General features: G+C 38.3%; 1 protein-coding gene across 6 annotated transcripts in view; it reads left to right on the top strand.

The window, feature by feature from the left end:
• Window positions 1-23,270, top strand: part of trappc9 (trafficking protein particle complex subunit 9) — a 213,826-nt gene that overhangs the window by 36,991 nt on the left and 153,565 nt on the right. For all 6 annotated transcript variants that reach the window (XM_067611537.1, XM_067611539.1, XM_067611536.1 and 3 more), the window contains 4 exons: window positions 5,897-5,982; window positions 11,692-11,818; window positions 12,010-12,142; window positions 15,813-15,976. In XM_067611537.1, coding sequence (XP_067467638.1) covers window positions 5,897-5,982; window positions 11,692-11,818; window positions 12,010-12,142; window positions 15,813-15,976 — 510 coding nt within the window. The remainder of the gene's footprint in view (window positions 1-5,896; window positions 5,983-11,691; window positions 11,819-12,009; window positions 12,143-15,812; window positions 15,977-23,270) is intronic.

Below are 23,270 nucleotides of genomic sequence, written 5' to 3'. Positions count from 1 at the left end.
AATCCCTGATTTCGGCAATGGATGAAATGAAAATCTTGTTTTATTACCTCACCATGGGTGCCTGTCTACATGTAGTTTTACCAACTAATACAGAAGCATAGGAAGAAATATTTGGTTTGCACTGTGTGCAAGGCAGCTTGGTTGGTTAGTTTGGTCATTTTGGATAATAGCCAGTGTATAAAGTGTGAATCATATGAATCATTCTGATGTATCTGAGCTGGGATAAACAGAGCAACAATAATTTTGTTTTATTCAGAAAAACAAAAACTCTAAAATATAAAGCTTTTTACCTCAGACAGAGAGAACCAGGACTGTATTTAGAATAGACCTCCATTGGACAAAGGCTTTTATTCCTAGTTTCCCCTGTTCCCTGGTTAATGCAGAACCCAATACTCCATCTTTATCTGTTTTCTTGATAAGTTCAGAATTATGTAAATTTCCACAGCACTAATTCAATCACTACAACATAGTCTTGTGATACTTTTCTAGCAGAAATACTTTTTTATTTCCGTAATTATTCCATCGTTGTTATGCTACTATCAGTTAAATTCAATACTTCCTGTTAAGGTGTTGCGCAGTAAAAGTCTTCCAGCTTTCCCTTTCCTGGCAGGCATTAATCTGGAAAATCTGCAGGAATGTTTTGACATATCTTAAAATAAATTAAAAAAGTTAAGCTATTATTTTGGACTTGGCCATTATTTGAATACTGGTTCTCTCATTTAGTTAATCTGAAGCTGCAGTATTCACTGTGTTCATAGTTTATTCTGAGATACCACCGTCTATACCAATTCTGTCCAGTGAAAGTCTCACATGTCACTGTGAGTAATACATTTGAATAATACATTTTAGGATTCAGTGTTCTCCAAGAATTTTCTAAATGCTGCTGCTGAAACAACTTTGTAGGCCATGCAAGCTGAAAATCTGAATTTAAAACCTGCATATTTCTATTGCTATTTTGTTAGGGGGTCACATAGACAGACTGTTTGGTATTGATCTATTCTGTATTAAATATATAATCAATAAAAATGTAAAAATTCATTCATATACGGGGTGGATGACACTGAGCGGGCCATAAGTGATTTTTAATAAACAGCCAATATCAGTCTAATATTAACTGTACCATGCAGTCCCCTGAGCAGCTCTTTTCTTTGATCGGGATTTAGATGTTGAAAGTCAGATATTCCTCTGGCTCAGTATGGTGTTGTGAGGCTTTGGAGATTAATTCAAATATGCCTTTCCCTCTCAGTCCCTCTGGAGAGCTACAATAGCTGCCAGCTAATGAAGTTACGATTCTCTCATAACTCTTTCAAGGCATCTCTCAGCACGCAGGGACTGTCCAAACCATGTCATTGAACGATGGGTTAACTGTGAACATGCATTCATCACACAGTGGCCACATGTGGGCATGTCCCCTCCCATGTAGCACTCAGTATTATCTCTGCCCCCACAGATGCTTACAAACGGGGCTGCAACACTCTGTATGATATCAGCCATTACCTCATTTGCCCATTTTGATGTCTTAACACCTAAGTTCCAACATGAAATAGATATTTTTAGACTTAGGTCTAATGTGTACTTGTCTGATCAGTGAAATATACTCTGTGGGAATATTCTTGAGAAGTTTATTATGCTCTGATAGTGCCACAGCTATAACAAACAGCAAACTGTTACCACTCACTCATTTTACTGATGGGGAACCAAAGTCTTTAGTATTCTGTGCTAGGCTGTGGTGATTGAGGTGTGTGGACACTGAGATTATGTGTGTGTGTATTTTCTTGCTCTTTAAGTCACATGCTATGAATCAGATTGATGTTCAGCTATAAAACAAGGGGTCCTCTAATGGGAGATTGTTTTCCCTATAATTGCTCTGAGACTCAGTTTTAAGAACTGGATACTCTACAGCTATCCATTCACTTTGATGTGGGTGATAGGCTATCTATTACACTGGTATATGGTCATATAGGGAGGTGAATTTTTTCTTCATCTAGTCCTCATAAGAGAAACAGGGGCACAGTGCAGTTTGTTTTTGCTCTATACTCCAGCACATTGTATCTCAAATGAAACAATCAGGTTAAAGTGCTGACTTCCAGCTTTAAGGGTGCTTGGGAGTGTTCATATCAATAGTAAGTGAGCAGTGGAGGACTCGTTGCCCATTTTGTGAAATCTGCAGCACAGTGATCCTAAAAATACAGAACCAAACAGTTGAATGTTCTTGGCTGAGTCACCTGACCTCGGTCCAACAGAGTTTGTTTCACTTGCTGAAAACTAAACTGAAGGCAAAAAGATTAATCACTGTCTTCTTCTGGACACCACTCTGGGTGGCACCAGTATCTATTTTTCACTCATGATTTGTACCCACATTGTATTTAGACTGACTGGGCCTGTAGTAGTGTTGAAGGATGTTTCTGTTGGCCAAAATTCCCAATCATACATTTCAGAAAGGTTGTAGGTTGTTGCCTAGTAGTGGCAAAAACAGTCCCCATCCAAGACCATGGTCAGACTGACAGCGACACTGGGTTAAAAAATGGCAACCTACTCATTCATTTCAATGTGACAACGGAGAGCTCCAGCTAAAAAATGCAGGAGCATCTGACAAAACGTTGAACCTGACTCAACTTTTGCCACAACGCAACACAACTTCATCTGGCAAGGCTCATGTGTTTGGTAGATGTCTTTATAACATGATTGCTGCTTTCCAGAGTTAAAGGGCCAGTGTTTAGGATTTAGTGGCATCTAGTGGAGATGCCACTAGATGCCACACCCATTCCCCTTCCAAGCATATAGGAGAGCCTACGGTGTTTGTGAACCTCGCAAAAAACGTGAGAGGCCCTCGCTAGAGCCAGTGTTTGGTTTGTCTCTTTTGGGCTACTGTAGAAACATGGCTGTGCAACACAGTGGGCTCTGTGGAAGAGGACCTGCTTCCTATGTAGATATAATGAGCTCATTCTAAGTTAATGTTCATGGGATTATACACTAATTAAAACATACTTATAGATATTTTATTCCATTTCTGCCAAGTCTGTCCTGCTAGATGTCACTAAATTCTACAGACTGCACCTTTAAGCTTTCAAACTCACAGATTTACTACTCAAAGTGGACTTCCTGGATCATATTTCATCTTCTTACTGGTACTTAAAACATTTCAGGTAATCTCATTGAGATTAAGATCTCTTTTACGATAGACCTGAGTGCAGCAGAGAGAAAGAAAACAGGACACCCCATGCCTGCTTGGCCTTGAGCACACATACATCACATATGTGTCCAGTCCCCATGGTTCCAGTTGTCTTCTTCTGCCAATTGGATGGTTCTTGCATTAGGAGAAATCTCTCATTACTTAGACAAAATAATCTTACATTGTGGCCTTTTTTGTGGCTTTCAGCGGCATCTCACAGTCTTCCTCAGCGGATAGAGTTTGAGCTGTTCTCATAATTAATGACATCATTACATATGACACCATGTCTCCTGAGCTTGAGTCAAGATCATTTAGTCAAACTACTATTTCTAAGATCAAGATTATACTTTCACATTCAATCTCTCACTACTCTGTAACATTCAGGCAACCCATGCGTCCCTGGTTTTAGCCTCATTCAGGAAAATAGTAATGTATTTTTGTATGGGCTATTTTATTGAATTCTTCCTTATATATTATTAACTAAATATCCTCCATAAATGTGTCTCCATCTGGGGCGCTAACGACTCATAATTTCAGACAAGTGCCATAGCTCGGTCTTGGTTATGTTAAAATGCATTCCCTCCTGCTCTGGGGTCGCTTCATTTCACATGCATGGTTTTTACTCCAATGCCCAGACATAGTGTGCATGTATTATTCAGGATGAAAGATGAATGTTGCTGATAGTTTTACAGAATATTTCTCCGTAGGATGCAGTAACATCAGTAAACATCTTCAATTCTGTCTGTGGTCAATAAAAGAGGATTTTTAAAGCAAATGAAAGACAGTCTGACAAAATAATTTCCCCTTAAAGGAACCAAATACAAACACAATGTTTAACTAACCATGCAGCCAGGCATCATTATTGCTTTGTATGATGAAGTTTCAAAGAGCTGAAGCCTTTGGACATCTGTGCAGAATCTCAATGGCCACTTGAGGAGTTAGGACTGAGGCAATACAGATAAGATGGCAGCAATCCACTTTGTTTTTCTGTTTTCTGAGGTGTATTTCACACTTAATTGGCTGGCTATGAGAGCATGCCTGTGAGCCAGACCCGGGGTTGTGTGGGACTTTCCAGACATTCATATTATAGATGTCTTTCTTTTGACTGACTTAATTTCCCAAGGTGCATGGCTGGAGTTTGCCTTCCATAAATCCCTTTTCCTGCCAGGGTCTGAGCTAGGATTTTCACCCCCTCTTTTGCAAGACTATTTTCAGCAATGGACTCTCCAAACGGACTGGAATATGTTACATTTCAAAATGGAGATGGGTATGACTACAGTGGGACTAAAGTAGCTCCTCAATCTTAAAAACCCTTTCAATATCTCATTCAGGAGTGATGGATACTGCAATGCAGAGCTGTAATCTCTCTCTCTCTTCCTTTTTAAAGAAGCGTAAGACTAGGAAGTTTCTTAAATCCAAGTTTTTTTCTCTCAGGCAACCAATGACTGCAGCTTTCCTCATAATATTTCCTTAATGTGTGGGCCTTAGAAAATCTGCTTGAATATAGCACTCATAACTGCCTTTTACCTTGTGTGAGTTAACAGTCATTGCTTCTAGTTGGTGGGTTGAGGTCAGGGCCAATCCAGTTTTTCCACACCAAACTGGGAAAACCATTTCTTTATGGACCTTGCTTTGTGAAAGGGAGCATTGTCTTGTTGAAACAGGAAATATTTGCCACAGGGTTGGATGTAAACTGTTGAAAAAAATATGATAAACACAAAATGTAAGATTTCCAGTAACTTGTACTAAGAAGGAGCATAACCTAAAACATGAAAAGCAGTGCCAGACCAAAGTTCACAGTATGTTGACTTGGGTGTCCAAAGGAAAACTACATGTTATTACAACTTGGGATTTATTTTCACAACTGGGACATCAGTTCTATCAGTTATAATATTGTTCTCACCAAAGTAATTGGTGAGATCTCAAAATGTGATATCTTTCCCAAAAAAGGCCAACAGGGCAACCAACATGTGTTGTGACTGTCAGAAAACAAACCCCCTGCCAGTCAAAATTATTGGGAAGAGACAACAAAGTGCAATCCAAACTGTCCATTGTAAACATCCAGCACAGTTCACAGACTGATATCCAGCTTCACTTTTTACCTTCTGTACTTGGCATAGTTGTGTGCACTCACGGTTTCTTTGGGCATTGTGTTTGTCCAAGATCTCAGCTGGTCTGTTTTTAATAAGCCAAAATTTTCTTTTAAAGGGAAAAGTCTGATAAATAAAAGTGATGTCACTGTCCGTTGAACCTTAAGTCTAAATGTTTGAGAATGAAAAAAACCTGTGGCTGTGGAATTAGAAAGAAGTGAAGTCACTGGACCTCTGTAGCCTGCTCCTCATCTCTACTGGGGGCTAGCAGCCCCAGGCTACATTAGCTGCTACTAGCATAAAACACCCAAATCTGCACAGTAGAGTGAATTGAGTCGAGTTGCATTGTGGGGAATGTAGGCGCCCATTTTTGACAAGGATGACGCCCCAAACCAAAAAGTCAACAAAAGCATGTGTCCACATACCTTTCGCTATATAGTGTGATGTCTGAATCAGCTCACAACCATTCACATTTGAATTCAACAAATGTAATAAGTTGGTTCTTTGGCCTTTACTGACTCTTTGAGCTTTAATAGCATTGTATCCTAATGATGTATTTCCCCTTAGCTAATTAATAACAAATGGAATTTAATACCAACAGCATCTTATTCTAACGTATGTTTTCTTTTTCTAGACTTCCAGTGGGTTCAAGGAGATGTTTGTGAGGTGCAGCTCATGGTCTACAACCCCATGCCCTATGAACTTCGAGTGGAGAACATGGTTAGTAAAATTTATGACACCATGGGGCGGCTGTGGCTCAGGAGGTAGAGCGGGTTGTCCACTAATCGGTCAGAAGATCGGCGGTTAGATTCCCGGCTCCTCCAGTCTGCATGTCGAAGTGTCCTTGGGCAAGATACTGAACCCCAAATTGCTCCTGATGACTGTGCTATCAGTGTGTGAATGATTAGTTCCCTCTGATGGGCAGGTTGGGACCTTGCATGGTAGCCCTTGTACCCATTCAGCGTATGAATGTGTGTGTGTGTGAATATGACTCGTAGTGTAAAAAGCGCTTTGAGCGGAATATCTGTCCACTGCTTTGTGAAAACAGGAGGTTGCTCACATGGTCTCTGCAGTAGTAATACCGTCCCTCTGCACCCACCTAAGAACTGCAACGGTGCAAGTGATAATGCTTTGTGGTTATCCTTGATAGCCCAATTAAGGTCCCTTAAAAGCTTTTCTGACAGTTTAGTACCGTAATGATTGTATGGGATGGTGAGAACAAACTCTTCTCACTCCTGACAGTAAGAAAGCATCAGTAGAGAGAGGCACACCCCCCTCTGGTGCTATTACTTTTATGGTTTCGCACACCCTCCTGTCAGACCAGATAGGTTCTATATTGAGGTAAGCACAAGACCATTCACTCTACTTTTCTGTGCAAAATAAAGTTTGAAAAGAGCCATTAGACATCAGGGAGTATTTTAATTGCATTGTTTAATAGCTACTTGGTGACTGCAGCTTTGTAAGTTCAGAACATTTCCTTATTAAAAGACCTCCAATTGTAGTGCAGAGCTGCACTTCTGCGACATCCATCTCTAATTTATGTACTTTGTCACTCCCTTCTCTCTCCTTTTCAAACGCACACACACACACACTAGTTGAGTCACTTTATCAGGTTCAAGGGTGCAAAAGATTACCAAATAAATTGCTTTTCTTTCTGCTCACTGCTGTGTCTGTTTATGAATGCAGTGATGTGGGACAACCTTGAAATGCAAATCAATCATCAGGCTCAATAAAAGGCCAGCAGGGAGAAGCCTACTCTCAGCTGCTAGATATCAGTGGCACACCAGGATCGCACGCAGTGTATTACCTGTCAAAAGTGATGTTGCCTTTAATTATTGGGAAAGTCGAGAACAAATTGCTGTGAAAGTTTTGTGGCAGAGTGTGAACGGAGACAGTGGCCTCTTAATTGTGGCGGAGAGGATGCCAAATGGACTTGGACAGGTCTTGCTGGTTGATTTAGCCGCCCTGCATCGTCTGATAACGGCACATGCTGTGATAGATGCAGGAAATGCAGACGAGCTCCAGTTAGGAACATCTGGAAAGTGTTTAAACTGGAGGAGTAATCACCAGCTGGTCGTCTCTGTGTGTGCATTTGTGTGTGTTAAAGCTAAAGTGAGCCAAGTTTTGTGTCTGATAAATGTCATCTCTCCAAATCACAAACTGTGAAAGCAACTGAGAACAGTTCAATCCTACAAATATACTGCAGATCACCTTATTTATTGAGATGAAATTATTTGTTACGGCCTATTCTTATTCTATGAGAAAGAATGATTCAGAACTTAAAAGCAAATAACAAAGTGTCTTCAAGAAAGCAGCCAGTGATTTTTCTGTTAAGTGGAAGCTGGACTCACTTACATTAGATTTTTTGGACTTTCCAGTCACTTTGATATACATTTGTAAAGTCTTTGGTTGTAAACCTGCCTGCTGTTGGGAGTTGAAAGAAATGCTCAAATTACTAATTGATTAGTTGGTCAACAGAAAAGTCTTTAACCAAATTTTTTATGATCAATGAATTATTTAAGTCATTTATAAAGCAAACTTAGAAATATTTGCTTGTTCTACCTTAACAAATGTGATGATTTGCTGAAAATATCGTTTTAAATTAAATATCTTTGGGTTTTGGACAAGCAAAGTCTACTCCGGCTTTAGGAACTTTCAACTGGCTTTTTTTCTTTTTACTAATTTATGACATTTACAAACTACTGTAAATGATCAATAGCATGATGAGCATCACTGGGCTGAAGCTGCAATTTTTTGCCGTAGTGGCTACAGTCACATTGTGATGTCATGTGATTTTCTCAGGTATAAAAAGGCCTTTCCTCCACAAAATCATTACAAAAGAAATAATTAAAGAACTTTTTCTGAATGTCTCAAACACTCCACATAATTTGAGCTATTAGTTTCCAAAAGAGATAAAATAAAGAGCCAAAACAAATTCAGGAAAAAAGGCAGCACTCCAGCGGCTGCAAAAACAGACAAACACCTCATGTTTTGATCATTAGTACATTTTGTCAAAAAAAAATAATGGAATCACAAACGGACTGCTAACACATCTTGGTGTGAAGCCTTCATAAGGAGTGTAAGCAGTTTTGTCAGTACATTAGTTTCAAATAAAATTCAGCAAAGTGATAAAGGCACGATGTGAGTCTTTTGCTTCTTTTTACCACTTGAGTACCACCTTTTCCTGAATTTGTTTTGGAGAAATAAACACATTGCAGTCCTTTTCCCTCATATGAAGTCATGAAGTGCCATATCAGTTTATTGTTTTTTGGATGCATGGTCCATGGGCACAAAAGTGCTGAAGCCTGAACAACTTTTTTGATGTATGTGCTCTGTGGGCAATTTTCATTACAATAATGGGGGCACCATCTTGAAACACAGTATTCAGGTCTCTTAACACATTCATGGATACAGCCCAAATGAAGTTCAAAGAGTTACTTCTCACAATATTTGGAACTGCCAGTTTGCAAAGTTGCTGCGAAGCGAAACAATCAAACAGACAGGGTCAAATAGTGACGAGGACACCATTAACTCCTCCCACCTACAGGTGAATTGATCAGGTCACAGATGGAGGCTGGAGCCCTTCACAGCTCCACGGCAGCTGGGAACTTCAGGTGGTGTAGTAGAGTCATGCAGATAGAGACAGGCAGGGTGACGCAAGCTGCCAAGAGCTCCTCTGCAACCCAGACAAAGTGACTGCTGTTAGACCCAAGCAACCATCTATCCACCGAACATAAACCAGCCAACAGAAACACACTGTGAAACAAACACGCACATAAGGTTACTTTTCCATCTTCCGTCACCAAGGTGACCCTGTAGTTTGGCAAGACAAGCCCTCCTTCTAAGTCACCACACGACTTCAGTGCTAATACCCAGCTTTGCTTTGTGCTTTATTGATTTTATATTAAAGTGGCACTTTTTACCCCAACCCTTTCATTTTCAGAGGGATCACCAACAGATGCTTCAGTCAATTCTACCCACAAACAAATTAGAGATATTTATTTGCTTTTTCTAAAATAAGAAACTGCTAAACTTGCATTTTCATATTTCACAAGTAGTATTGAAATTTTGAGCCAAACTAAATAAAAAAATGATAAGTGAAATTACTATCCTGGGAACCTTTGTTTATGTTGTTTGGCACTCTCTGCATGACTTTATTCAGATATACAGTCACAGTATGTGCCAGTGCAAACACAGAAATAATCATAGATATTAATAGTACAATTATTGTATCATACCATTCTTCAAGGCAAAACAAAAGGTTAACTGCATACGGTCATTGTTGTAGAATGAAGTCAATGCACACCAGCTCAAACAATACAATTCACTTTGCACATGCTCTAATCGTTATTGTTAGTGAAACAGGCTAATTAACCTTTTCAAGACTGAATGCAAATGAACTATTTCCGATAGGTTAACAGTGATATTTCTGCCATCCAATAAAGGTGTATAATCTCCAGAAGTGAAAGCAAGGAGAGTTTAAATCACAGCCGTGGCACCTCAGAGGCTCAGCTCTTCAGCAGCCTTCTCTCTAGTGAGGTAGTGTCTGCTGTTAGGGATTGATGCAGTCATTACGTCACCTCAGTCTGCCTCATGCAACCAGGCAGTGTGTACTTTGAATGTAAATACAGTCAGTCAGAGGGGGCATGGTTACGCTTTCAATGGAAACTTTAAAGCCACTTTAGTGGCTGGTAAGAAAAGGCTTTTCTTACTACTAATGAATCTTAGGTGACCTGACCTGTTTTTGTTACTGTAGCCAATTTGACAACTATAGTCTGTGTATTTCAGCTGTATTCACTGATAAACATTGTTTTTATCATAAAATACTGAGGTCCTGCAGTTGATGTCATAGGCTTTAACAGCCGGCAAACATGCTATTCTCGGTTTTGCTGACATGTAAATGTGCCAGTAGTGACTGCTGAGTCAGCTAGATTTATATGAAATAGTCTTGTCAAAGTAGATTTCCACTGTGCCAAACGCACATGAAAAAAACAAAACAAAAACTGCATGAATAGAAGTACTGAATCCAGAGTTAAATTTGCTCATTCCTCTCAATAAACATAACAGAAATGTACAGTGGAGGAGAAAACTAAAGAAGAGGAAGAGATCATTGGTTCGGTTGAGTTTTGTGGTGATCATTTTATAAATAATGACCATGCTAGGGACAGCAAAGTCTGTTTGTTTGTTGGTCGGTCCACCACTTTGGTCCAGACTGAAATAATCACTTCATGGATTGCCATGAAATTTTGCATAAACATTCATGGTCACCAGGGGATGAAATCTAATGACTTTGGTGATCCACTGACTTTTCCTCCAGCGAAAACTTTGACATGCACCATTTGCACCCCTCTGGATGAATTGTAAAAACTTTCATTATCTTCTCTCTTTTCATCCTGCTCCAACATCAGGTCACAATTTTAATTAATCCAATAACTTATGGCCAAATCCCTGTAAAACGAATGACATTCACATCAGCCTCAGCTGTAGTTTTTGTTAAATGTAATAAGCAAAAAAGTTTATTTATATGTAAACAGTGTCACAGCTCTTGTCAATACGATTTGTCTTTTGCTGTCCTTTGTGATGATAATAACACTGTACTGATTAATTGCTGAGATCTCGGAGCGTTGTGACTACGTTAAGAAAAACAAACCTGTCTGTTTTTCTGGCTGTGTTCCCAGATCTCAGCAACTACTTTGGTCTATACAGTGTGATGAGTAACTGATAAATTGATGTTCAAAATCGCAAAAAATAAGGCTCAAGTTGTAATAAAGTGGAATTATCCTCTGAGCATTCTTTTTTATAAATGGTATTTCTGAGCTGATTTAAAGTCCCATCAAAAACTTTCATTGTGTTCAAAATTTTACTTTTGACAGCCAGTCCCTGACGTGGAATGGACATGGGAATTAAGACCACTGAATTTGAAACCTCCCGGAGGGATCAGAAAATAAGTCCTGCAGGACATATTTTCTATCACTTCTCAGGCATGTATGGCTCAAGTGGCTTTTATATGGAGAACACCTGTCTCCTATAGAAACAGCCATCTCATGCTGATTACAGTGTAATCTTCAGGATATCATGGGTGGATTAAGATGAGGGATCATATAAAACAGTTGGAGAGAAACTTCACTCTGATCCCTTACCAGAGACTCAGGCAACTACACATCACTTTTATCAAAGGAGAATAGAGTCCATGTCAGCACGTCTGCATGGAGAGCACAAAGTTTGTTGTCAGTCTTTATTGATTTTGAAACAAAGCTGTTGCCAGTTAGTTTTTTTTTCTCTGGCATTTGACATTGTTTCTTTTTTTTTGCATTCTTTAACTTTCCTCCTTCCGGACTCGTGTGTCCTTTGTGTTTGTGCTTTGATGAAAGTTAGTTTTTTTTTGCTTCTATGTTGATCACTTCCCATCCTGTTTTGTCTTGTATTCAGGGTTTGCTGACCTCTGGAGTTGAGTTTGAATCCCTGCCTGCTGCACTGTCCCTGCCTGCAGAGTCTGGCCTCTACCCCGTCACTCTGGTTGGTGTCCCACGAACAGCTGGCAACATCACTGTCAATGGTGAGTCCAGCTGAAAACTCAATTCAGCACCTAGATGTTGCACATCATAATGAGCTGGTCAAATTTGATGTAACATCTTTTATCACGTACACTGTAAAATCAGGAAAAAAAAAAGTTTTTAGCCTAGATCTTTACTTTAACACAACAGTCTCTCAGACTAAACATCTCTCCTGTTCTGCATTTGAACTCAGGTTACCACACGTCAGTGTTTGGTGTGACCAGTGATTGCCTGCTGGAGGGTCTGCCTGGTGTGAAGACTAGTGGCTGTTTGGTGGAGGTCATTCCATCGCTTCCTCGTCTCCAGCTCAGCACGTCACTACCACGGTCAGAAACTCTCTGCACCCCTACACTCACATCTCATCTGCATTAAAACAAGCAAAGATATCATATTGATGGTTGTGATTATTCACTAAATGTACAGGTGTGAGTGTAACATGCTGTATCACCAACACATTACGTGACAGTCAAATTGACAGGGCTACAAATGTGTGCTTTTTGGATATGCCCACAATGTGTTTTGGTGAACTAGTTAATGAAGTTGTAAGTTTACTGTGCAATCAGTAAACTGTCCTGATATCAAATCACATTGGATTTAAAATCAGGCAGTGACTGTAAGGTTAAAGTGTTGACTTCAGCTTTAATTTGAGGGTGTTTATATCCACATTAAATTAACAGTGCAAGAATTAAAGCTCTAAATAATGAAGATAAACCTGTCAGAATGATGTCAGATTAATTCATTTTTGGTTGCAAATTCTTTGCTTTCCTTTCCTTATGGTTTAACTCAGGTCTTTAGTTATTGAAACACATGCTGAGTTGAACTGAGGTCAGGTGACTGACTGTGAAGTCAAGAACAATCCACAGTTTGGCCATAAAGATAATTTTTAAAAATGTCCAGTGCGTCCTACACTGTTCCCCCGCTATTTATGTGAACATCCTCAAACACCCTTAAAACTGAAAGTCAGCACTTTAACTTCATAGCCATTGTTTCATTTCAAATCCGTTGTGCTGGAGAACAGAGCCAACACAATGAAAAATGTGTCACTGTCCCTCTGCTCACAGACTGCACTGCACTTGGATAGTGTTCATAGTCGTTTCCTAGTTTATGGCAAAAGGTAAATGTTCAACAGAGTCTATTGTGTATGATGCAGGATAAAGAACCTGTGTTTGCTTATTTATACTATGTCATGGTTAAATACAGTATTGCCTTTCACATAAGATCTATGTCTGCAAATGTAGTTGTGTGACAGAGTTGTGAAGTTTCAGTATCAATGTGTTTACTATAAAATGGTGTAACTGGAATAGAATGCCTCAGCACAGCAGTACAACAAGATTGGAGGTGCAATTTCCTGAGAGGTGCTAGATAAGAACAGGGTACAAATACAACTACAAAAATAAATAAGTAAAAGAAAATAAACAAAACACTCTTGAAAATACACGATTCATATGTACACCTCAGATATAATGCACTGACTTACTCAGAAATTATGTTCAATTGTCTGTGATTATGGCCAAGTGGGCTAGCAGTCACAGTTAGTATTTACTACAGTTTCATAGTAATCATATATTCATTTTATTGTGACCCAGACTATGTAGTCTTCTAGTGACTGAGTATTAAATCTCTCGTTCATCCTTTCATACAGACTAGAAGTGTCACACCTAAATAAAACTCAGGTCAGGCCCAGGTTTGTGGACCCAACCTTTCATTCATTAAGCAGATTTTAACCTGACACTCTATCTATAGGTTATAAGTACCATTTGAAATATAGTTGAGAGGAGATAGAAAGCCCAGATTCAGTGAAGCACATCTACAGTTAAATACAACCATAGGCGTTTTGTGAATCAATAAATTCCCTGGCGCAAAAAGTAATATATTCATCAAGAGCCCAAGCTCTAGTACAGTAACTTGAACAACTTATAATACACAACAAACCAAACACAAACAGTTAAATTGTTGGCTGCGTAACTCCATATTCAAACATACCAGTTGGTGGGAAACTTTGACCTGTGCTTTACAAAACTGATGATATTCTTACAACAGGGCAGTTTTTCTTCTGTCAGAAAGAGCTGCAGTCCTTGAAAACTCAAACATCAGCATAGCAGGTGAATTTGTGTTCACATTTACATCCTGTAAAGTGAAATATATTTTTTAACTCAGTGCAGGTATTGTAGAAAACATTAGAGGAGAAATGATGGGTTAAATTACTACTAGAAAATAAGAGGTAACGCACCATGTTGAAGTGCTGTAAATCATTCTGACAGCAGAGCTGCTGCAAAATCCGCTATTTAGGTCATCCCTGTAAGAACAGCACTTCAAAAGCTTTTGATGTGGAAAATCTTTTTATTCTCTGGTGTTGGAAGAGTAGTGTAGCATACACACGAGGCAAATAGAATAAAAATATAATATATGATCTACTGGGTCCTCTCACTGGGTCCACAGGTAGACCTTGAGCTTGACTTGACAGCTCTCATATCTTCTTGCCTCCAGCAGAAAATGCAGTACTTATCTTTTTCACATTACTAACATCAATGTTAAGCATTAGCTTCAATTATTCATAACATTTTTAAAGGCCCAGAATCTAGATCAATGCCTTCAGCTATTTTTCTTAAAACTGTTTTATTGTCAGAGTTTACAGGAAAGAAATATCTGCTAAAATGTAAGCAATGTCTGTTGCTGGTATATTTGCAAAACCATTTAGATTTTTCAGTGTTTTGATTTTTAAAAGTTTCCATTACTATTGTATAATATCTTTCAAAATGCATTTGAGATGTCAGTGACATTTTGAAGGGTTATTTCTGTGTTGATCTGCTGTCAGGCTCAGAAGACGTTGAGGCAGTTGTTGATTACTGGCATCGTAATTCTAGCTGCATGCAGAAAATTTGTTGCCGTTTCAAAGTTAGGATACCGAACATGTGCATGTATAATGAGGTATGATGAAGTTGTCGAGGACATCCACATTGATCTTTCATAATCTTTCATATTCCCTTTTGCTGCAGTATTTGCATTACTTTGCAAAAACAGATGCCAGCAGCTTCTCAAAACTCTAAACCTGTAAGCATCAGCTGCAGGTGTTTTACTTTTGACAGCTAATGGAAAAACTGTCTTGTGATATGAATGACTGATATGTGGCCAGAAATGCAACAGGACACAAAGTTTGAATTGACAAAGAGCAGCGCAGCAGTTTAGTTTTGACTCAGTGTGGATTTACTCTCTAAAAGGCCGTCATGTTTGCTGTTTTAGAGTCTAGTGTTCATTCTTTACTGTTTACTGGAGAACATGCCTCATGTAAGTGTAATGTACAAAAGTTTGGACACACTTTCTCATTCAAATGAATGGGAAGGTGTGTCCAAACTTTTGATTGGTAGTCTATACAGAGTCCTTTGACAATACTGTGAACAATCCACCTGACCATTCCTGACATATAGATTAAGACTTCAGATAAATTCTCATAGCCAATGTAAATCAAACTTTTCTCATTTATCCCAGGTCAGATTTAGCACTTTAACGTGTTAACAATTTAAAGTAGCCATGTTAGTTTGCACGTTAAACACTTAAACTATAGTTCAAACAAAGTTTGATGGCAAACCCCACTAATCATTGAAAGCAGTGCCAAGCTCTCAGCAGGACTCCCCACTGAAGGGAAAAAGCCATCAACAAATTCTAATTCAAGTTCCAGCAAATGAGATTCTAAAAAGCATTTATCATCTTCATCAAAACATGAGGGACAGGCTTTTAAACACACATCACACTCCACTGGTTGATTAATGCCTGTTCGTCAAAGCAGCAGCCATATCATGATAGAAGTATAATGGAACTGTTGGCATCATATTGAACCACATCATGTTGTACAGCACCGTACATTAGTGCATCACATATTTTTATTCCTTGGCAAATATGTTGAATTTGTCTCAGAAGGAGCAATAAACACCTCCAGAGAATCTTAAGCATATTACACCTCCGAGGTAACAGTTATTCCTCTTCTTCATACCCACACAGGTCAGCTCACACACCTCAGCCCATGTCCAAAGAGGAGCTGTCCAGCAGTGTGTCTGTCCAGCTTTTCAATGGAGAGACCCAGCAGCTGACCATCACCTTAGAGAACATTGGATCTGAGGACATCGAGACTCTGGAGCTCACCTCTAAGATTGTCAGCACTAAAGGTTAGTAGCAAGCTAGAAAGATGACTAAAGCCATAACTGTTGGTTCTACTTTTTTTTTTTTAAAGTTCTGAATATCTCAGATGTCGATGACTAAAGTACAGTATTGCAATGAAGAAAGGAGCAACTATATGTGGATTATTAGCATGTGTGGAAGGTGTGAAAACCTGCAAAAGTGAAACATTCTAAAACAAACAATGATATATTGATAATACTGCTGTGCGTAGTATTTGCTATCAATGCTGTTTTTAGTCTTTTTGTATTTCATCATACACTGAGTTTGTGCTCTAGCCTCTTGCAGTCTATGAGTCTACAGTGCTACAGAGGTCACTCCCTGTTGTCTCTGGTTCTACATCTCCCGTGCCCCCGTGGCTTTCCACTCTGTGTTCCATCTCTTTGTTCAACACCTGCTCAGGTCCTCAGATCTCTGCAGTGTCTCTCATTATGTCTTGCCTTTTTTGTCTTTGTCTCACTGTGTGTGAAAAAAATCAGCTCCATTTTTAGAAACAGCCCGTACAAAGTTATGACGGTCTTCCCTGCAGGTGGCAAGCATCAGAATCGTAGCTGCTATTACTGTCTTTGCCTGTAGATGGCACTCATCAGCACGTCTGTGTCTGCAGGTATAAAGCCATGCTGTTGGATGATATTTGCTTGGCGTGGTTTCAGCTGCTTTACATTTTGAATAGTTGAACAATATGTTTGGAACTGTTGAGATAAAATAGGAGGCAAATTTCCCAAACATTGCAATCTGTTATTATACTCTATTATTGATGATGGGATAAATGAGACATCACTGGGGTTTTACGGAGTGCTTTGACAACTCGTGGTGTGTCTCTGCTGTGCTGCCTGGAGAGATAAACAGTCATTCAGTTACAAAATAAAATTATCCTAGCAGTTTGTTCAGCATACAGTTCTAAATACAGATATGTCATTATTTTCATACTGTATATTTATATTTTTGTCAATTTAAACATCAAGTAAAACCCAACCCCAAATATGTGCCAATTTTCATTGCTGATTGATATCAATATAGAAAGAAAAAATATTGGCTGATGTCTATTTTCAACATAAACACACAACATAAAACACACACCTGTTTGATAAAAATTACTTTTAATTTAGTTACTAAAGAATTGATCAAATCTGTGTTGAGCGAGACATTTTTCAGTTGAGAATAAATGTGTTGTTGCTCTCTTGTGGACAAACTATGTAATGATGACACTGTTTCTAAATAACCTGAATGTATCTTTGCCATTTTTGCGCTTCATTTCCTTATTATTTATTGCAGTGATTGATTGATTGATTGATTGATTGATGCAGTTACCAGGAGTTACATAGAAAGGTTGCAGAGCAGCTAAGCTAGTCTGAAAAAATAAAAAACTATGATTAGATTTAAAAATATGTCCACTTATATATAACTAACACTTCAGAGTTACTTTCAAATCAAGTGAACATTTTATTAACATAATGGTTTATTTCAATGGAGGTATACTCAAGCTCATCTAATAGTGCTGTGGGAACCTTTGACTTATTGGATGACATATACACAGATACACATCTGTGATAAGGTAACACCAGCTGATAATTGGTCATAATTGAGAGTAACATTTGGTACTTAAGACTATTTGATAATTTGTCTCATTGCAAACAGCTCTGCTTTTGGAGTTTCCTCTCAAATTGGCCACTTTCGTAGAAGTCCAGTGTTTCTAATCGCATGTTACTCTATTTTCAAAAGCACCAAGGTGGATGTTTGGCTGTAAAATTATACCTTTGTGTTGGACACAGTTATCCTTGCAACCATACAGTAGCACATTGATTTTTGTTAGTTTCCTCTGCTTTATCCTTTTTTCTGTCATTGTGTAGAAGAAACACGCAGGTGAAGAAGCAGTTTCTTTTCATGTCTCTTTTATGTCACTATATACCCACTCTTTCATCCAGTCTGAAACCCTTTTAACTAATGCTATTGACCTACAATTTTATAAAACAAACCTCAATGGACCATGCTGAGAAAATTGCACTGTATGTCCTCTGACTCGACCTTGGGAACACGGTAGATTCAGGATAAACCCAGGAAAAAATCTGCTTTTTTAAATCACGTCTTCTACCTGTGCTCTCAACAGGAGTTCAGTCACACAGGGATGAGCTGGCAGGCCAGTATATATAGAATTGATCTGACATTTCCAAACCGGCCCCAGGGCCCTGTGTTTCATTGGAGACAGACCACACTAACATATCCTCTGTTCAAGTGTTAACACTTATGGTCTTAAAAGGCAGCTTATGTCAGTCTTACTTTTCTCAGTTTTCATGCATTTCTTTTATATAACCACAAACAAATCTAGGACTCTGTATCGTGTATAGAGGAAGGGAAGAACTTTGATGATCAGCCCTGATGTAGATTTTACAGCTCAATGACAGTGTGCTGTATTGTATTTCTCTTGCTGACTGTGAACATCTGCACAGAAGCCCAGTCCAGCTCTTGCTCTAAGGTGGATAAGAATTAGCCTGTCAGTGGTAAATGGTAAAGGACTCTAATTAAAATAGTATGAGATTTGAAGACACTCGTACAGCCGCTTACTGTCTACCTCTCCCTGCTTCTCACATACCCTTCTCCCTGCTGGCCCGACTCCAAGGTGCAGTGTAGTCTCTCTAGTTAACAAGAGTTCTCTTTGAAATGGAACTGTTGTTGTGGTTGTTGGAAATGATTTAGGTGCAAATATAGTTTTGCCCTCCAGAGAATGTTATTTTCAGAGTCGGATGAACAACCAAAAATAACTGACTTCTCAGTGCCTGAATGAGACACACACCAACTGTAGTTTCACATCACTCAAAGACTTAAAATTTGAATGAATGAACTTTTATAATTTGATATAACTTATAGAACTTTCCATAACTTCAGTTCTATACTTAGTTTAATTGCTTGTATTACAGATGCTTGTATCAAGCCATAACAAATTGACTAATTGTAAATTAAATATTAAAAAACAAGAACAGTGGAAAAAATGTTTATTAAATACTCAAACACAATGGCTCAGTGATTTCAGAAATGTGGATAAAACGTTAATACATAACACAAGGATTAGATATGTTAAAGTTCAAGAACTGATAAATGTTTCAAATTTAATAAGAAGACAAAATAATGTAAGTAAAAGTGAGTAAATTGTTAAAATCCAGTTATAAATGAATGAAAGTACATTTCTGTCCTTTACCCTTAAGTTCTTACCCGTTAAACTTTACAACCTTTAAAGCTTCAGGACTGGTTGCAAGTCGAAGGTCAAAAGGTCAAACTCACAAAAAATGGGAAAAAGTCATTTTCAGTTGTAGCAGATAAAACCTACAAAAAGAGAAACCACCAACAAAGCTTTTCTGTTACTTTATTGTTCAAAGGTATCCTGAATGAATCATCATCTTTGTCCTTGTTTTCAACTTCAGGCCTTCCAAGCTCTCTTCTTCTCCTGCTCAAATCCTTATCTTCTCCACTTCCAGACAATAGCTTCTTCTTCAGTTCTTTATATTCCTCTGTTTCTCCTTTTTTTCTCGTCCTCCTCACTGTGTCCTTGAGCAAAAGAGTGACCAGTATAGAAGCACTTTGTCTATGAACCCTGAACTCTAAAATTCCTGATTTTTATGTACTGTTTTTTCATAATATTATAATATATGTTGTACCTACATGCAATAATTGGAAGGGATTTATACCATCTCAACCTTGATCATTTCAACATTTCACTTTTTCTTTTTAACATTCTGATGCTTTTTGTGGTCTCTTCAAAGCTCACCCCTCATCCATGAATACAATTTTACATGAGAAAAGTCTGATTTTAACTAAAACAAGAAGAGCATCACACAAAGTATTCAGTACTGACTGTTGACATTTGGTCAGAACCCTATTGATATTTAACCCTTACTAATGAAGTCTGAGTTATGATGTATATTTATCAGAACATGAATAAAATCAAAAGAAGTTACTTTCACTGGTAAAGTTATTACTCAATGATTCAAATACTAGTAGAAGAACACATGTGATATACAGTAAAGGAATATCCAATACAAAATAACCATTTTATTATCAAAATAAATGTTAAATCGTACATCATATGTACAGTGTGTATTAATACTTAAACATCAAAAAACTTTTGTCTTTGTCTCTCTGTTGTCCTTGAGGGCTCTTAGTCGAGGAGTCTGGAAGCTATGATAATGTTATCAGTACTCCAGCTATCTCTACCTTTGCAGTCAGACACTGCCTCCTGTACACATACAAACCAACCTTAAACATAGTCAAATACAATGGTTATTAATGTGCATTTATCATGTAACACACATGCAAGGAAGAATAGGAAGCAGCAGTGATTATTATAAAGTATGAACATTAGAACATGTGCATTGACTCAAGCATCAACAGTATTTCAGATCACTGTCTGTGTAGTTGTTTTAGTTGTCTTGATTACATTTTCCTTCTTATAATCCTGCCTGCTAGCTGTGCTGGGAATAACAGATGGTTATAGATCAGTTTTCCAAGTTATCTCTGCTCATCATTCAGTCTCACTTTAAATAGTTTCATTAATGTTGGATGTATGAACAGCATTCAGGCAAATACAGTACCCTGCTTATTCTGCATTATTCTGTCTTAATTGTGGCAAAGTGACCACAGTCAAGATTCCCTCCTTTTCGCCACTCTGCCATTTCCCTGTCTGTGCTCCTGCAGCAGCCTTCATTACAGTACAAAGAAAGATCCCCTCTAAGCAATTAAGTACACCACATCTGAGCTGGGAGACCTTTGAAGGCCATTTTAATGTCACATCAGCTTCCGTCTGGACTCTGTCACAGGATGAATTTTTCAAATTCAATTTGTGTTTCACTTTGTTCTTAAAGGCTGTCTGTGATAGTGTTTGTTGTTGAAACTGTTGAAGTGTATTGAGTGATAACATATCCGGGATGCGCTTGTAACACAAAGATTATTTAAGAAATCACAATTTGGAAACATTTCACCTCAGACATGAGCAGCTCTTGTAATTGAGAATTTTATTTCTTTGCACAGATGGAACCTTTGGCTTAATAGAACAGAGTTATAAGCTCCTCTCTCAGCCAATGACTGATCCGAGTTGAGATTTTCCATGGCAGACAGTCTCACAATTCACATATTGGTTTTTTAAAGTCTCTCATTGAGATGTACAGTATTAGTTTAACCCCTTAAGTGTCAGTTGTCTCCAGAAAATAAGTTATTTTGACTTTTTCCAAACTTTGTTGTCCTGAAATTCCTCATTTTCTCCTCATTTTAAGTGTTTATCTTCCACATTTATTCTTAAATAAAAAAAAAAAAAAATCACGTGATCCACATGGCTCAGTACTTTTAACAGTTTTGACTATTACTATCTGTTCAGATGAGGTTATGAGATGGCAGGGTATCATTTTCATGTTGCAAAGCCCTGATGTCTGACAGTGATTTAGGACTTTTAAAGTAAACTTTATTTTTTAAAATGATGTTAGAAATTTCAGGCTGGTAAAGGGTTCACTAAATAGCATCTCAAAGGGAAGACAGCAGTAGTGAAGGTGTCTGTCTGAGGGGAGGTAGGAGAGGAAAAGGAAAAGCTTGTTATCTTGAAGGGATCTTATTGTCCCATGTAAAGCTGTATTTCTGTATTCATTCAGTTGTCATCATGGTGTGTTAAGTCTGTCTGTCAGAGCCGTTTCGTCTGGTCTGTTTTTGGATTTAAGCGAGACACAGAGCTACTCTGTTCATAACATGTTCTTACCAAGATCTACAGTGATGTTGATCGTATTTCCACTGTGTTGCTTTACCTTGTAGTCATTAAGCAGAGTGGCCTCTGTTTTATGCTAATCAGCATGACCTCTGGGCATATACTAGTAGATGAGCTGCCTTTGAAATCACCTGTATATGTAGGCGATTGTTCCCAGTTTGTTCTCGGCTGATTTGTGAATTAGCACATACCGGAGTGTACTTGTTTCTGCACTGCAGCCATACTGCAGCTTGTGGTTTTTTTTTGTCTCTGTTAGGCAATACAAAAAGATGCTATGTTCTAAGTTTTCATCATATTGAATAACAATAACAAGGTCTTCAAGTGTCTCCCTGTTGTTTGATGGAGTCTTTTGTAAAAAGCTTTAAAGTGTCGGAAAATGACAGTTCAGCCAAAGCACACATATTGCCTCAGAGGAGGAACCGCCTGGTGGGCTGTGTGATACAACCCGGCCCGCTAATTGCATTGCAGTGCAATTGATCATCCAGTTATTTTCTCTGTGTAACTTCATCTTTTTTTATTTCCATAACTTCTTAAGCCACTGCACTTCTAAGTAAAGTGCCTTAAATAAGACCGGTCCTTGAAGAAATTACAACATTTTAATGAGTATGTGGTTTTTAATCTGATCAATCAAATTGTTACTGTTGTTATATCATCTCATTCCATTAACAATGAGAAATCATCTACTTCAGAGGGTAACATTAAAAGGTGGTTTCTGGATGGATACAGCTCTACCTCCGGACCTTTTAGAAAAAGCATGTGTAAGCATGGTCTGAAGTATTTGTAGTTGAGTTACGTTAAGTTGAAATTTGGAGACAGATCAAATTATAAACAACTACTAAATTGTTGAGGATGGCGCAATTAAATCCAGGATCTTTTTTCTTTGGTGTAAAGATAGCAGAGATGCAGAAGTCCAGGTCACTTTGTAACATCATACAACCAACAAAACCAACACAATTACTAACATCATTATCAATAAAATTCCTCCAAGTCAACCGAAAAAAGAAAAAAAAAAACATATTAGATACCCGTATTGGTAGTAAACCTTTCTTGGCAAGCACAACCTGACAACACTAGCTCTAGTTCTATTCTAGTTCTATTCATTAGTTCTCCAAACCACCAAAAGTGGTATTTAAGATAGTCTATGAGTTGTACTGAGTATGCATCAGGTGCATACATTCTCATAGCACATTCTGTTTTATAAATAGCAGTTTATGTGTGGGAAATAGTCTATGCGTGGTTTTTGTGCACACACACACATTGTGTATACATCTGGGTCCTGGTTAGTCAGGTATAGGGGCAATTTTCATGTATGAGCTTCAGTGCTGTATCATTTTCTTCCAGTCACTGTGCACGATACATTCATTTTCTTCCTCCCTTAAAAATCGCTTCCACATAATAACATTCACGCCCCGGGTGCCTCAGTCATACATGCGCTGCAAGTTGCGACGCTATGTTTTTGTCTGCATGCCTGATCACTAAGCAGGAGATCATTGATGCAGTAACGATTGGGGCCATGGTGTCACACCGCAGCACCATGGTGACAG

Source organism: Thunnus thynnus, chromosome 15, assembly GCF_963924715.1.
Source record: "Thunnus thynnus chromosome 15, fThuThy2.1, whole genome shotgun sequence".
NCBI classification, from domain to species: Eukaryota; Metazoa; Chordata; class Actinopteri; order Scombriformes; family Scombridae; genus Thunnus; species Thunnus thynnus.
The sequence above is the reverse complement of the archived record's forward strand: the minus strand, read 5'-3'. Positions and strand labels throughout refer to the sequence as shown.